The 15,005-nt window shown below is 42.6% G+C and overlaps 1 protein-coding gene across 4 annotated transcripts in view; it reads right to left on the reverse strand.

Annotated features, from left to right (window-relative positions):
- SLC35F3 (solute carrier family 35 member F3) overlaps positions 1–15,005 on the reverse strand; it is a 168,063-nt gene that overhangs the window by 41,982 nt on the left and 111,076 nt on the right. For all 4 annotated transcript variants that reach the window (XM_062641952.1, XM_062641953.1, XM_062641955.1 and 1 more), the window contains one exon: positions 954–1,278. In XM_062641952.1, coding sequence (XP_062497936.1) covers positions 954–1,278 — 325 coding nt within the window. The remainder of the gene's footprint in view (positions 1–953; positions 1,279–15,005) is intronic.

A 15,005-nucleotide genomic window follows, 5' to 3' on the forward strand; every position in this document is an offset into this window, starting at 1 on the left:
AAAATGCTGGCTTTGGTTACGACTGCGCTTCCTCCCGGAAATAAACACAACAGCTCAAGTTTAACCGGGATCAGAGCTTGGCCTTTGATGTCAGGGGCATAATGCCAGGAAAATACTGCAATACTTTTTACTTGGCTGATCGAGACACTGCACTAGTCCTGAGTTTGGAACAGAAAAGCTTACTGAGCTTACGCAGAAATTGCCATAAAAGTCAGCTGTGGGTAGAGGAAGAAGGTATTAATAAAAAAATGATGTTCACAGAGTATTGAACAGAAAGCTCTTGAGAAGTAATTGCAGCAAATGTGGACTTTCATTATGTGACTTGTATGCATCGGAAATAAACCAAGATTTCTTACTGTTGCAGTGAAATTGTATTAAGAATAATAACGTAGCATCTATATAATTAATTCAGAACATCCTTTAACAAACCTGGAAAGGAAAGCAAATGCAAGTTTGATTTAAATGGCATTTGAAGATGATTTGAAGGCTGGAGTACCTCTCCTATAAAGATAGGCTGAGAGAGTTGGGGTTCAGCCTGGAGAAGAGAAGGCTCCAGGGAGACCTTAGAGCAGCCTTCCAGTACCTAAAGGGGTCCTACAAGAAATATGGAGAGGGACATTTTACAAGAGCCTCTAGGGACAGGACAAGGGAGAGAAGGTATATTTAGATCAGATATAAGGAAGAAGCTCTTCCCTGTGAGGGTGAAGGGGTGCTGGCACAGGTTGCCCAGAGAAGCTGTGGCTGCCCCATCCCTGGCAGTGTTCAAGGCCAGGTTGGACAGGGCTTGGAGCAACCTGGTCTAGTGGAAGGTGTTCCTGCCCGTGGCAGGGGGGTTGGAACTAGAGGTCACTTCCAAACCAAATCATTCTGTGATTCTATGACATGAATAAAATACCTGCTAGACATAGAGCAGCATGCAAGAGCCACAGTGGAAAAAACAAAAGCTCCCATACCTGTATCTTTGCTTCGGAGACTGCTTTTCAGCTGACTTAAAAACATGTCCAAGATAATATAAAGGAAAGAATAAAAAGTTCCAGTTTGTTGCAAACCACGTTAGAGTGAAGGGTGCATCGAATTTCTTAAAGGTCAGTTTTGCTAGCTGGGTTGAACCTGACCAAGAGGAGCAGACACCCAGGACCATAGCCACACCCCAGACAATCTTCTTGAGCTGCGTCACGGAGCATTTCCAGCAACAGCGGTTCACCCTTCCACCGCCTTCCGCCCCGGCTTGCATCTGTGCTTCGGCTGGGGCTGGAGACTCCCGGGAGCGCTCATCCCCTGGGGAGAAGAAACACAAGGCTTACTAAGGAAAACCAGCCCGCATTTTAGTTTTCAAACCCTAGGCCCTTCTGCAGTCACGCGGAGCTTTAGCAGCAAAAGAACCCTCCAGATCTTGCCACAAAATGTCCTTTGTTTTTAGATCATTGCAAGGCCTCTGGTTCAACCGAGACATAATTACAATGCAAATAGTAATTATCACCTCTAGATTTAGAAGCCACTGGGTAAAATTGAAATGAAAATTACATGTTGCTCTGATGTACGGAGAAAGGCTTAACACACCACTTAAACTGATGCTGTTAGGACGTGTAAATGAATGAAAAATACACATCCAGTTTAATAAAGCATCAAAGGGGATTACAACAACATTTGGAATTGTTATTGTCTTGGAAAATGTGGAATTGGACAGCTTATGGAATATGGCGTTTCTTAAAAGGAGAGGGGGGACAATGTATTTAATCTTGCAGTTAAGCACGATCACAGCAATGTAAATAGTACAATTAATACTCAACTTGGATCGCCAGGCATTTCAGTGATCTCTAGAAAAACAGCTCTTCCGAGGCTGTAGCCAGATGGCAAAAATTAGACCAACCCACAGGCTGCCCTGGAGAGCGTTTCGGAGTAGGCGACTAACTTTTTTTTAGCTCCAGCCCTGCACCAAATGAGACTGGACTGGAACTTTGCCCCAGTATATAACTGAGTCTACTATGCTGCTGGAAATTTCTTTCCTAAGAAGCTTCTTCCCTCAAATCCTTAAACATGAATTGGTATAGCCCTGGTATCATACCACTATCAGCAGATACTGACTGAACGAGCAAAGTGAGGTTAGGGTGCTTCAGTTCTCAGGGAGCTCAAAATGTGCTGGAGACCTCAGTGGCAGACCCTTTAGGGCTTTCTACCTGCCTTTCTTAAATTCACCCCATTCACATGCAACACTCAGTAGTGACTTAAAGGATGATTCAGTTGGGTTGGTCCATTCACTTGAAGGAGGATGTATTAGTAGTTCGTGTTGAAAGCCAGGACCCTACAACTTCAAAAGTGTCCAGAGGTCACTGCATGCATTGAAAGGTGAAAAGAGAAATGTAAGTGCAGCCACGGCAATGAGAGACTGTATTATTGCCAAACATTTATATACGTTCAGCGCAGATTAAGAGAGATCCATACACAAAAATCCTTCCTTATCCTGGTGAGAATCAATATTTGGAATGGAAAATTGCTTAAAAACTTTTATTTCAGGTTAACCTAAATTTGTATTTATATGAGCTAATACATTATTAAAGAAAAGGATTATTCCAATTGAGAGAATTATTATTTCCTTACAGATAACAAATGCCTGATCTCACTAAGATCTGAGTTTGCCTAGTAAAACTGTATTTTGTAACAGGAAAATCTGTGGCCTCTGGTGTCTTAAAAAGAGCAAATAGCAGCACAGGCATAAACATCTGGTCTTTTTGAGTGGCTTTAAGAGAGCTGGGCACTTTGCTGATCTCCAGTTATTTCAGTAGAAGATTGTGTGGGCAGCTTTCTACATAACAGGAGATGCACCAGCGGGCCAATGAATTATCCAAAGTTAATGTTGCTTTGTATTAAAAACCTAATGGAAGGGCTACTGCTACCTGCTAAATGTTACAAGAAGCTAGCATTGAGAAAAGGCTGTCTGTGAACCCTTAGCTCATTCAAAATCATTTAAATACATTTTCTTCATAATACACTGCTTGTCACTAATACTTCTTGCCTCACTTGCTGCACAGACCAGTCAGGGTTCAGTTTACCAGACAACAGTACATTCATTTCTTCTAACTTCACCGTCTAACGGCTCAACACTCTTTGCTCTTCACCACACAAGTCCCATAACGATTACTGATTTTTTTCTTTCCTCTCATGCTTTTCTACTAAGCGTTGTCACTGAAACACCAAACTCTTCACACACCCTAACAAACTCCAGCATCCTTCCCACAGACCAGGGGTATTGCTATGCACGGAAAACCCAAACTCGGGCAGCCAGAGTGCTAAGCAAGAGCTTAGGAGGGGTTTGTGCACCTGTGTCAGTGCAGAGAACAGCCTTCCTCCACACACAGTTTACATCTTTGACACTACCTGGAGAAGTAGGCAAAAAAAGTTCCTCCTTCTAGAAGACAGCTAGCAGGGTACTTGCTGTACCTGTCTTCTCTGCAGTGATTCCAGCAGGAAATCGGGATTTAAACCCCTCCTGCTAAAGATATTTTAGATTAGTGAGCATGCCTTAAGCCACTAGGGTGTATGATATCTGAAGATGAGTAGGTGCTCTGAATCACAATATTGAAGCTGTGTTTTCTAAGATCAGATTTGAGCATTGAGACAGCAAGTCTGTCCCTCTGGCCTAGTAGGGGGAGGAAAGAGGGGAAATCATGACTACACTATCTGATGCACCAGACACTCTACATAAAATAGTGCAGTGTTTGATGGACACCCCACAACACACACTGTGGTGAAGATCTTATCCCCACCAAGGCTGAAGATGATGCCTGCTCTGCTCCCCTTTTTACTGCACACATATGCATGAGTCAGCAGTTCACATGGACAACTCGCAAGGGAATCACTGCCTTTTAACTCTACTCCATGTCAATTACTCCCTATGAAATAAAGCTGAACTTTACTGATGCTTTCTCAGCTCCATAGGCAAAATTACTTGTCCAGGTATATTTAATTTTATGTTAAATACACCAACAGAAACATGAACTTTCAGCAAAAGACAACATTGCATGTATCACATCTAAAGTGATCTTGCAGCTCAAGGGTTGAATTTTTAGGGATGCTCATTCTTTGGATGCTTCCACATGCTGGATGAAGTAAAAACTTATGCCAGGTATGATGGGTTTCAGGATGATGGGTCCCATTATTTTGTGGTAATACCACTATTCTGGTAATACACAGTTACAAGCTGACACTGAAAGCATGTGTCAGTGTCTGTGGTATCTGTCAGTGAAACTGTATCGTGCCCATATCATTTCCTGTGCTGCTTCAGGCCTGGATGCCAAATGGGCACAGCCTTTTCTAGTGGCACTGTCCTGGAGGATATCTGGGACACAGTCTGCCCCCAGAAGCCAGGCTGTTTTTGGAAGAGGTGGACACTATAGATGTTATACACCCATGTGGTCTCATCTCTCATTTACTGTGATGGGGACTTGCCTGCCAGCTGACATGTATAATACTCAGAGCTGCAGCTTTCCCTGCCCAGTCCCTGTGTCCCGATGGAGACATTTTCCTCACCTAAACCACAGTTTAGGTCCCAGATGGGGTGACATCAAACCCACACATGGATGAAAAGCTCTTCACTCTCTTCCTAACATTCCACCATGGTCAGCTGGCAACAGAATCCATACGAATTTAAAGATGGCAAAATGTCTTGTCAGAATGAACAATTCTATTTCTGAACACTCTTCTCCAGGCTTTTACTGGTTTTCTTCCATTGCTCCTTGCAGCAGACTGCTCTGTATGCTACTGTATCCCCCAAAAGAACAAATCAAGATGCTGAGATAGAGGAAAATTGACTATCTTGCTTTTACTAATTTTGGCTTTTCATTTTTCCTTTTATTCATGCCTTTTCCTGTTTCCTAAATTCCAACCGGAACCACTCCTTCTCCCTCCCTTTCAGCCCAAACTCTCTGCCATGGCATTCAGAAGCAAAGGGAAGAAGAGATCACCTCCAGTGCTACTGGCAATGCTTTTACCCATGGGGATCCCTAACACTGGGAGACAGCTGTCTTTCTGTTTCTCCATTACGGGTGAGGCCGCTCTCAGCTGACTTCAGGTACTTGTGGTAGGGACATCTATACCAGAGCTACTTAGTCCATGCTCATGGCTGAGGCCATGGATTAAAACAGGCACTGGAAGGTACTAGACACCCCACATAAAGCAGATGCCTTAGATGATGTGCCCTTTCTCACCGACTACAGATGCTTGCAGTGTGTCAGACAAAATCCACCCTAGCAGAGGTTAACACCTTTAAACAACCTGTCCAGACCACTTCAAAAGTGCTTTAAGGTCTGAGACTCCTGTGCACAGATAGCCAGCTAAAGACTTACTGCAGCACCACACTATACCTCACTGTAGATGTCAAAATGTGATACTGATAAAAACCAAGGGTGGCATTTGTCTTCTCAGTTTGAGACTTCTACTGAGCAGACTTGTGTATCTGAGACAGTGATTTACACTTTCTGCATAGTTAGTAGACAGCAAAAAGACATTTGCATAGCATGATTTATCTCCTCCTAAAGTAGATGATAAAGGCAAGCCAGATGAATCACCCTCACCAAGTGCTTGTTTCTCTCCACCAGCTCTTCTAAACAGTCTGGGGTGACATGTTCAGAAGTAGGTGCCTCTAGCGTAGGTGTCTGAAGCTGGGGTAGACGAATCCCACCTCTCCACCTCTGTTCTGTGAGGAACACGGAGTATAGCCACTGCAGGCAGCACTAGTGGGCTCAGCGCTGGGCCATGACACCCAAACATATTTAGCTGTCACCAATGAGCTGCTTTAGCTGATGCCAGCTAGTCAGCAAATGAGTGAAAGACGTATTACAAAAGTGCTGGGTGTTCTTGCCAACCCTTCAGTGTGAGAAAGCGACCCTCACAGACTAAGGACCCTCAGTCCTAGCAGGGACTGAAACATGTGCCTAATGATAATGCACAACTCCACCGACTTCCCCAGTCTGTACTTGTGCTTCAATGTAAGCATATTCTTAAGCAGCATTTTAGATCAGGCTTCTGGGAAAAATTCTGGCGAAAGAAAGAATCCTCACAGGTCTCTCTGACAAATACAAATGAGCCATCCTCAAAGCATTTCCATTTTGCCAGCCTCTCAGATGTTTTGTGGCTGCTTGGGCATTGCACAGAACAAGCTTGTAAAGCTTGCAAAAATACATGCTTATCATAAACAGGGGAGAAGGAGCTGAGGCAAGCCCTGTAACACAGCACCTGACCACCGGTGTGTTTAGAGCTCTAGAAACCAATGACATGCAGGGGAATCAGAGCTGGAGCACTACTCAAGGTATATTCTCACAACCTTTAATGCTGTGTGACTTCCTCTTCACCCAACAATTACCACATGGATCAGTGGGAGACAGTTCCAATGCAGTAACTTACTAGTTACATACAAACATACCTAAAACCACACAAGATGACTTCTGGTGGTTGTTTTCTGGACACAAAATACTATTTGCCTCATTGGCAGACTTCCAAGCTCCTCAAAGTGTCTTTTTATCCCATTCCTGTCTACCACACTAGCTATGCATTATTTAGCTGTCCAGGATTTTTGAGCTAAGTTGTACAGCTTAGGAATCATCCTGTGAAGACGAAATGCCAAATCCACAAAGTGATTTACATCTCTGATTGCCACTGTAGTTGTCTAAATCTGAAATGTGGGTATTTATTCAGATATGTGGCCCAGGCCAGTTAGGGACTCATCTGTCACCTGGCAGATCAGCTAGTAGCTAGTGCAGCTTTCTCATGCCATTGCAAATGATGACCTCCCCTTTCACAGGTCATCCTGATAGCTAGTTTTAAGGAACTGTTAATATTTTATTTCAGAAGCCAGTTAGCTTCATGTATCTACCTTTCCAAAGGCCTTCCTCTCTGCTGCACATATCAGTAATGACAGCACACACAGCTTAACTTCTGCACCAAGGGCCATTTTCTCCAAATCAGCTTTACCTGCTTGCACCAGCTGTATCCTCCTCCCAGTCCCATTAGAGCTCCCCAGATGCCAAAGAATCTGTTTTCTGGGCATGCCTAAGCACCATGACTCCTAAGCAGGTTTGTGCCTCTGTCATACCCAGACCCTGTCAGGATTCAGACACATTTGAGAGCTTCCATCTCTCATTTTAAGAGTAATCTCCAAGAAATATTTCCATACTGTATTTGAGGTAGTCATTGGAACAAGGCCTAGACCCTCACTTTTAATTTTCTGGGCAAATGACTTTCTCACTTCCTGCTTTCCCAATAAATAAGGATGTTTGCTATTGTGAGCAGACCAGCTTTGCTGATATCTGGGTTCCCCTGGTATTAGAGAGTCACTGGATTAGGGCACCCTTCTGGGTAGATGGGATTCTTGCTTCTTTTAGCACAGAGGGTGGAAGGCTGCTCCATGTTCTGAGCTACTGACGAGGATCACATACTCCACCTACACTTTTTGAAGGAAAAGAGTTCAGCCACTTAGCTGCCAGCTCAACTCTGAAACAGAGTAGTAAGTGCTAGAGAGAGTGAGCCATAGTGAGGAACAGGGATCTTATCACAGCATAAACCACAGGTCTCTACTTGGCATTACGTGTTGGGCAAACTAACCGATTTAACCTGCAGCCTCACCAGTGTCCTCTGATGGGGGGGCCAATAGGCACACTGATAAAGGGGATGCAGTTTCCTCTCCTAGGTTTTTAAGAGGCCTCTGACAAAAATCACACTATAAGGTCTTACAGAAAACAAGTGCCCAGGGAAGGTACTGGAATGGATAAAAGGCCTTGTAGAAGACAGGAAACCAGTGAGGAGCAAATACAGTAATGCAGAAAGTAGCTGAGGCTCTGCAGAGGTCTGCTCTGGGACCTGTGCTTTTCACAATACCCACAGGTGACCTGACCAGGAGGCAAGCTGTGACCTGAAGTTGGGCAGGTCAGCAAGGGCAAGGGCCAGCTGTGAGGATGGCAGGCTACGCGACTGGGTCATACACCAGCAGATGGCGAAGTGTACCTGCCGATCAAGAGGTGCAGGTGGGAGTAAACAACCCATATGCCGCATACCCAGCAATGGGCTCTGGCCATTGCCACCGGGAATCCTGAGCCCTTCACAGGCTGCTCCACAAAAAGGGCAACTCAGTGTTCAGGAACAGCCAAGAAACCCCAAAATACCTGCCAAAAATCACTAGGAACAAAGCAGAAAACAGAAAAATGTTTTTTTCCTACGTCCCCATGGGTGGCTGGTGGGTGAGACTGCAACGCTTAGCGTCACAATGACTTTGGGTTTGCACACATTTCCCCAACCTTCCAACCATGGTCCGCGCTGAAGGTCTAAGAGACCAGTATTATATTTTTTAATGAATACCAATTAATGTATCGCAATGGAAAAATGACAAAACCCCATAAACCTTTATTAAATCAGTTTAAATGAGAATATTTGGTCAAAATGGCATCACATATATAGATTTTTAGATGCTATTTGGGAAACTGTAAAAGTTTAAAGTACTTTCTTTAAATACTTTGCTTTTACAGTAACAGATAAAAATAATTTTACTTAATTTGATCATGGAATGGAATGACTAAGTCAAGAATAAATCAATACAGCAGATAGTTTTAAAATCCACAGTAGAGGTTATTTTAAAGAACAAAACCAGGATATTAACCTATTAGGTCAGAAGGTCTGAATTTGCTCAAGGCTACAGAATAAGGGATATACGTATCTGGAAATGGGGAAAACTGCACGAAGACAGATTCAAAACGAGACAAATGCATTCTGCGTTCAGACCTGCTTTTGCTGTTGGAATTCATAATATAAATTAACTAATTATACAAAGTAAAGTGTATTGATGCAGGATTTTCAAACTTGCCTGATCATCTCACCCTAATTTCTGCAGGTTAGAAAATAGGTCCACTGGCTCACCAGCAAGTAAGTGATTCTCTTATCCTCTTGTCTGTGGAAATCTGTCCCATATCACTGGTATCACCAGATCATCCATATAGCTTAACTCCTACAAAACAGGCATAAGTTTCATGTAACAGGTACACCCAAATTCTAAACTATTAACCACAGATAAAGTGTTTTCTATCACTAATAGTTATTATATATTAATTCCTGTTTTATCTTGCACCAAATATTATACCTAAGCTTATTAATAGTTGGAATTAAATAATCTCACATATTTGCTGAAGATATGCTAAATTCTCCTCCTTAGCATACACATACATTCCTTCCTCTGACAAATACTCCAGTGAGGCTTCCTGCAAAATATATGTTCTAATTCCTGCTAGTGATAGTGAGCTGAAAAATTATCAACTCCATACCACAGCAATTTAGACTTTAATCCACTTAATTTATCTTCAGAGGCAACTGCTTAGAAATTCTATTAAAAGAGCTGCATTTGAATGGGCCTCATTAAATTATGATATTCCAACTTTGAATTTTATGGGGTGGGGAGCTCCCCTAAATACTGTCTTTTTTACTATTAATCAGGATTCATGACTGGAATCCAGAGTGAAAATGGAAGATATTGGGTGCTTATTACAGTACCAGCATTGTGGCGCTGGAAAGTAACAACTGTAAAAGCATGTAAGGAATAATCCTGATTATGAGATACATATTCTTGATAGCATGGAAAAATATTTTTTTTCCTCCTTATTCCCTTTTTGAATAAAAGTTGGACTGAAGCTAACAGTGAGTTGCCTGGCAATGTCACTGGAAGTTTTGCCATTTAGTGTGAGCAGACCAGCATCTCTATGGAAGCTGAACTTCCATTAAAACAAAAATAACTTGCAACCAGAACAGTCTTCTGGGCAAATTTTGATCAGAGTCTGTGCAAACTTCACTCTGAACAAAGGTCTGAGAGATGATTGTCTGTTCTGGTGAAAAAAAACACTGAATTCTCTGAGGGAAACTACTGTATTAATTAGCCAGGCATTTGAGTGCCTCATGTCTTTCTTGAGTAATAGTTTTATCTCTAAGGGAATCTAACTACTTATATAAATAGCACATTTATATCAGCACCTATGTTCAGGTATTTATATTAAGAGGTAAGTGAATTTATGCTAACTGTGGAGGCTATGCTGGCTGCATTTTATCAAAACCAAGATGATGTTCTTTCTCCCTTATTGAGCTTTCCAAAATTCAGAGCTGCTTGGCTTTGAAGTAAACACAATTTTAGACAGAAGATTTTGCTATAGCCCATTGGTTCCTTGCATACTGAATTCTAACTCCAACTGATCTCTTTGAAGCTAAAGGGGTAACCTGCTATTGAACCTCAAACACAATGGTTTTTTAGGTCCTGCATTCAGAACAAGATTGTTGGAGCATCTGCTCTTTGTCAACCAATAACCAGATATTAGCATAGACTTGACATGGACTTGAGCGTGCTCACAGTGGTTGGAGTAACGCACATGTAATCCAGACAAGCTCCCTCCGTTCTGCTGCTCAAAAATCTACCAGAAGAAAGAAGAGGATGCTCTTCACCTCTCACCAGAAAGTTTAGCAAAAGCTGGGTCTCCTTTGATAAGAAACCTAGGTTTGGCTGGACCCATGGTGGCACAAAGGCACTCAGTATAATTCCTAGCAAAAATATGTTACTGTCCTGATTTTGGTTGGGATAGAGTTGATTTTCTGCCTTGAGACTCATGTATATTCCTTTCCAATGCAAAAAAAAACCCTAGTTTCTATATTCTCTCTGATACTTGCCTTTTCCTCTTTTCAGTGACACAGGCTTTTGTAACCCACTATTCTTGACTTGTTTCAATCACTATAGAAGACAGACTAGTACCTTTGTCAGCCATAAATACAATACCATCCTTGCTGAGACTTGCATTAGGGAACTTGAGGAGACTGTGGAAAAGGGCATCTCTAGATCATACTTCTTCAATTCTGTATTTCTCCATGACAAGGCTTGTAGGGATCACTTTTTTTTTTTCATTTGAGGAGGTTTTGGCCAGAAGTAATGATACTAGGTAAAATGCGTACTTATTACCTCAAGAAAAGTCAGTGTATAACCAAAGGGTGTTAGATCCTATGGAAAAATCCATGTCTTGAGTTGGACTCACAAAATTTCCATGCCAGGTTATTATGCCCTGCATTAGGCCCATTTAGAGTGGAGCCAGGTTCCTGGAACTGGGCAGTTAACATCACAGAAGGTAGCTGGCTTCTCCAGTACATGGTACCTACACAGTTGGTGAGCAGCCCTGTGTAAAAGCAAGCCATTTCTGCACCACTAAAAACACCTTGGCTCCTGTTGCGTTTGATCTTATTCTGTAGTGGCTGCCAGCAAAACTCAGTGAAGATTGTAAAGTAAATCTACTTTTTTATTGGACAAATTCCTGCTTCTGTGGGATGTTCTCCAGGTCTGCAGTGGCATCTTATGGTTTATAATTAACAAAGATTAACTGGGCTGTAGACTAAAGGCTGGCAATGGTACTCCAGCCAAGTGGAGGGAGCTGCTTAGTATGTAAGTGAATGTGCTGTGCTGAGTATAATGTGCTAGGAAAGCTACAACATAAATAATGCTGTATGTGAGGCTTATAACTGGGAGATTCCTGGGCAATACATGTTGAGCTGCCATAGACTTTTATGTTGAACTACTAGTTTGAACTCTGCCTTTTATGCTGCACTGTTCCTATGCTACAAATCCTGTTGTTTACAAATGCCAGCCATTGGGAAAGAGAGACAAGATATCTTTAATGAGAATTATAAAATTAAAATGGGAGACAACAAATGATTCATTGTGGTGTTTTAATATTTATTTTTTACTATGTCTTGTTCCAACTTCTCATGAGAGAAATCTGTAATTAAATAGATGGATTAGTAATCTTCTGATTTTTTGAAAGCAAATGCCTAAATTGATTAAAGATGACTAGAAAATGCACCTTGCTTCATCTAGGGGCAAGTGGGTTAAACATAATGGTCTGTGATCTACAGAAAGTCTGAGAAGATGATCCAAGGTTGCTGTTATCTGTAAGTTCTGTCATTGTAAATGAAACTATTGTTTGTCCATAGCATGTACATGTTGGCTTTTTTCAGACACTAAAGTAAGGAACCTTGGATACATCTTTAATAATTTATCTTCCAGCTTTGTGATACATAAAAGCTCCTGCCCTGGCATTTGTTTAGTAACATTAAAATAGTCTCATTTTATTTTTGTATCATTTGGGGAGGGGACACACAGTGCAGAAGTAATGAGTCACCTCCAAACTATAGCTTATGAGTTTGCACAGGCGAGATAGTATATGAAATAACTGGTGGGACATGATCAAAAAGGAGCTGGTGGGAATCCCCAGTGGGTAAGCCTAGCACAGCTCATTTTGAGGCTGTTTAAAGCTTAAGAAAGCATGGTGCCATTTGGGAAGGGAGCCAGGTGTTATGCAACAAGAAACTCCTCATGCCTTTGGAACAGGAGCTTGGACATCTGCTCAGATATGCTGGTGTGTTAAAGTACTGCAAGGAACAGGAAATTTGGGCAAAAGTTGCCCTGTGGCAAAGCCAGAGTGTAATTACAGCCTATGTGCACTTAACAGTCAGTACCCCCAGTAAACATGGAAGAGGGCACTGTTTTTCCATCAGGGGAGTAAGTCATATTGACTTCACCCTGTCATATCACAGCTCATGCTGGTGGTATCATGGAAAAGCAGACACATAGCAAATTTACACTCCTGTTCATTCCTGTAGCTGCATGCAAACTTGTTAGCATTACCTTCACCCCTAGGTCATTCATCCCATCATAGCTCTGGTCAGGAATCAGCAAAAGCTGCTACCACAACTATGGAGCAAGCACCAGCTGGGTTTGATGCTCTGGCCTAATAGTGAATGCTCACACTGAACAAAAGCGAGCATTTTGCAAGTTATTACTCTGCACAGAAGCCAGCATGCATTTCTCATGAAGGCCACTTCAGTGGGGAAGTGCACACAAACCAAATGCCCTGGCTGAGCCATAGTCCTCTCCTGCTCTCCAGCTACTTCTGCTTTCAAGAACATACAAGCAGTGCATATTTCTGTCATGTACAGCTCTTGTATAAAAGAGACCAGTGGGCACAATTCTTGCTTCAACAGATGTGATTTTTCACACTGCCTGCCCAAGTGCTCAAAGTATAAACAAGTATTGCCTGACTACCAAAATCTTTCAATGCCACCAGCAGAACACTGCTAACAGTTACACAGTATTTATCCAGAGATATATTTATGTAGCACTTGAGCTTATCTCTCAAAAAGGAAGTTTTAGTAGGAAGCTGAAGTCACTGATTTCAGTAAAAGAAGTCTTGTCCCTGCTATATTGCATCCATTCATGGCAGTGCCCTCCCGTGGCCAAGAAAACGTGTGGGAAGTTTGAGGGTCCATTCCTATCTACTGTCAGTCTTTTCTTGCCTGCTCAGTGAAATGATGTGCTGCTTGGTTTTAGGCAACTTGCTTCATTCTGCAGTTTCTCGGCTGCTCCATCTGCAAAATGAGGATAATAAGAACTGCATCTCTTAAGGAATCAGACTGCCACTCATGAAAGTTTCTGCTGTGCTTGGGATCTTCAGTTTGTGCTTGCTGAAGTAAAGAGGAGGTTTTTTTTTAAAGTGATTACAGTGTTGATATGCTTGTGATGACTCCCCAGCAGGCATGCAAATATGTTAAAAGGCCAAACTCATTTCTCATTTGTACTTGTATAATTCCCTGCAACTCCAGCAATGCAGACAAGGTTACTCCAGCTGAGCATGTTGCAGAATCTGGTTCCACAGCAACTCAGTTTAGACATTAACGTGTAATAATTGAAAGTAGAGAGGTTATTATTCGCATTATAAGCCACTTTGAACATCACCAGTCACTCTTCCCAAGAGAACAGTGCAGAGGAAATGTGCTGTATTGGGAGGCTGAAATACCATTTCCTAGGTGCTGGAAACCTGGGAATAAGTAGCTCTAAGTATGGGCTAATTAAGTGAAGGATGGTTTTTCTCTCGCAGAAAAGAGAGCTCCTGGCAGCTCCTCATGAAAGCTGACGTTACGTGTCCCTGGAAGATGCAGAGCAGGGAGTGAAATATTTACTTTCCTAATGAAGGGAAGTCAGCCTTCAAAGTACACTGTGCTTTCGTGTACAGAGTGAAACCAGTCAACTGACTGGTCTGAGAGGAATGGCCCCTCCAGTATGGACAGAAACTGCTGAGAAAAACAACAACAGAAAGATGAACAAGCACAAATCAGGCACCAAGCCTACATTTCTCAAAATACGAAGCGTGTGCAATGGTGCCAGGCATACAAAACACATGGTATGGTTACTTCCTGCCTGGGTGATGCATGTAGATACACTCGTCTTGGGAAGTGCTGGTACAGCAGGCTCAGAGCATACTGATGATTCAATCTCTGAAGTAATTCAAAATGACAGTCATGCTTGTGAAGACTCACAAAGTCCTTATCTCCCTTTTAAAGCAAAGAAGTTACTGCACCAACAGGAAAATAGAAGGACTGCTGGAAGGCTTTACAGCAATGCATATCAATGAAAGGCTCCTCTTGGCTAGCTATTCCAGAGTGACACATATTCACAGTATCACAGTATCACACAGTATGCTGGAGATTGGAAGGGACCTCAAAAGATCATCTAGTCCAATCCCCCTGCCAGAGCAGGAACACCTAGATAACGTTACACAGGAATGTGTCCAGGCGGGCTTTGAATGTCTCCAGGGAAGGAGACTCCACAACCTCCCTGGGCAGCCTGTTCCAGTGTTCCGTCACCCTCACTGAGAAGAAGTTCCTTCTCAAGTTTAAGTGGAACCTCTTGTGTTCCAGTTTGCACCCATTACCCCTTGTCCTATCATTGTTTGCCACTGAGTAGAGCCTGGCTCCATCCTCGTGACACTCCCCCTTTATATATTTATAGACGCTTATAAGGTCACCCCTCAGTCTCCTCTTCTCTAAACTATAAAGACCCAGCTCCCTCAGTCTTTCCTCATAAGGGAGATGCTCCACTCCCTTAATCATCTTGGTTGCCCTGCGCTGGACTCTCTCCAGCAGCTCCCTGTCCTTCTTGAACTGAG

The sequence above is a fragment of the Pezoporus occidentalis genome, unplaced genomic scaffold (genome assembly GCF_034315485.1).
Source record: "Pezoporus occidentalis ecotype Australia unplaced genomic scaffold, CSIRO_AGI_Poc_V1 ctg7, whole genome shotgun sequence".
NCBI lineage: Eukaryota > Metazoa > Chordata > Aves > Psittaciformes > Psittacidae > Pezoporus > Pezoporus occidentalis.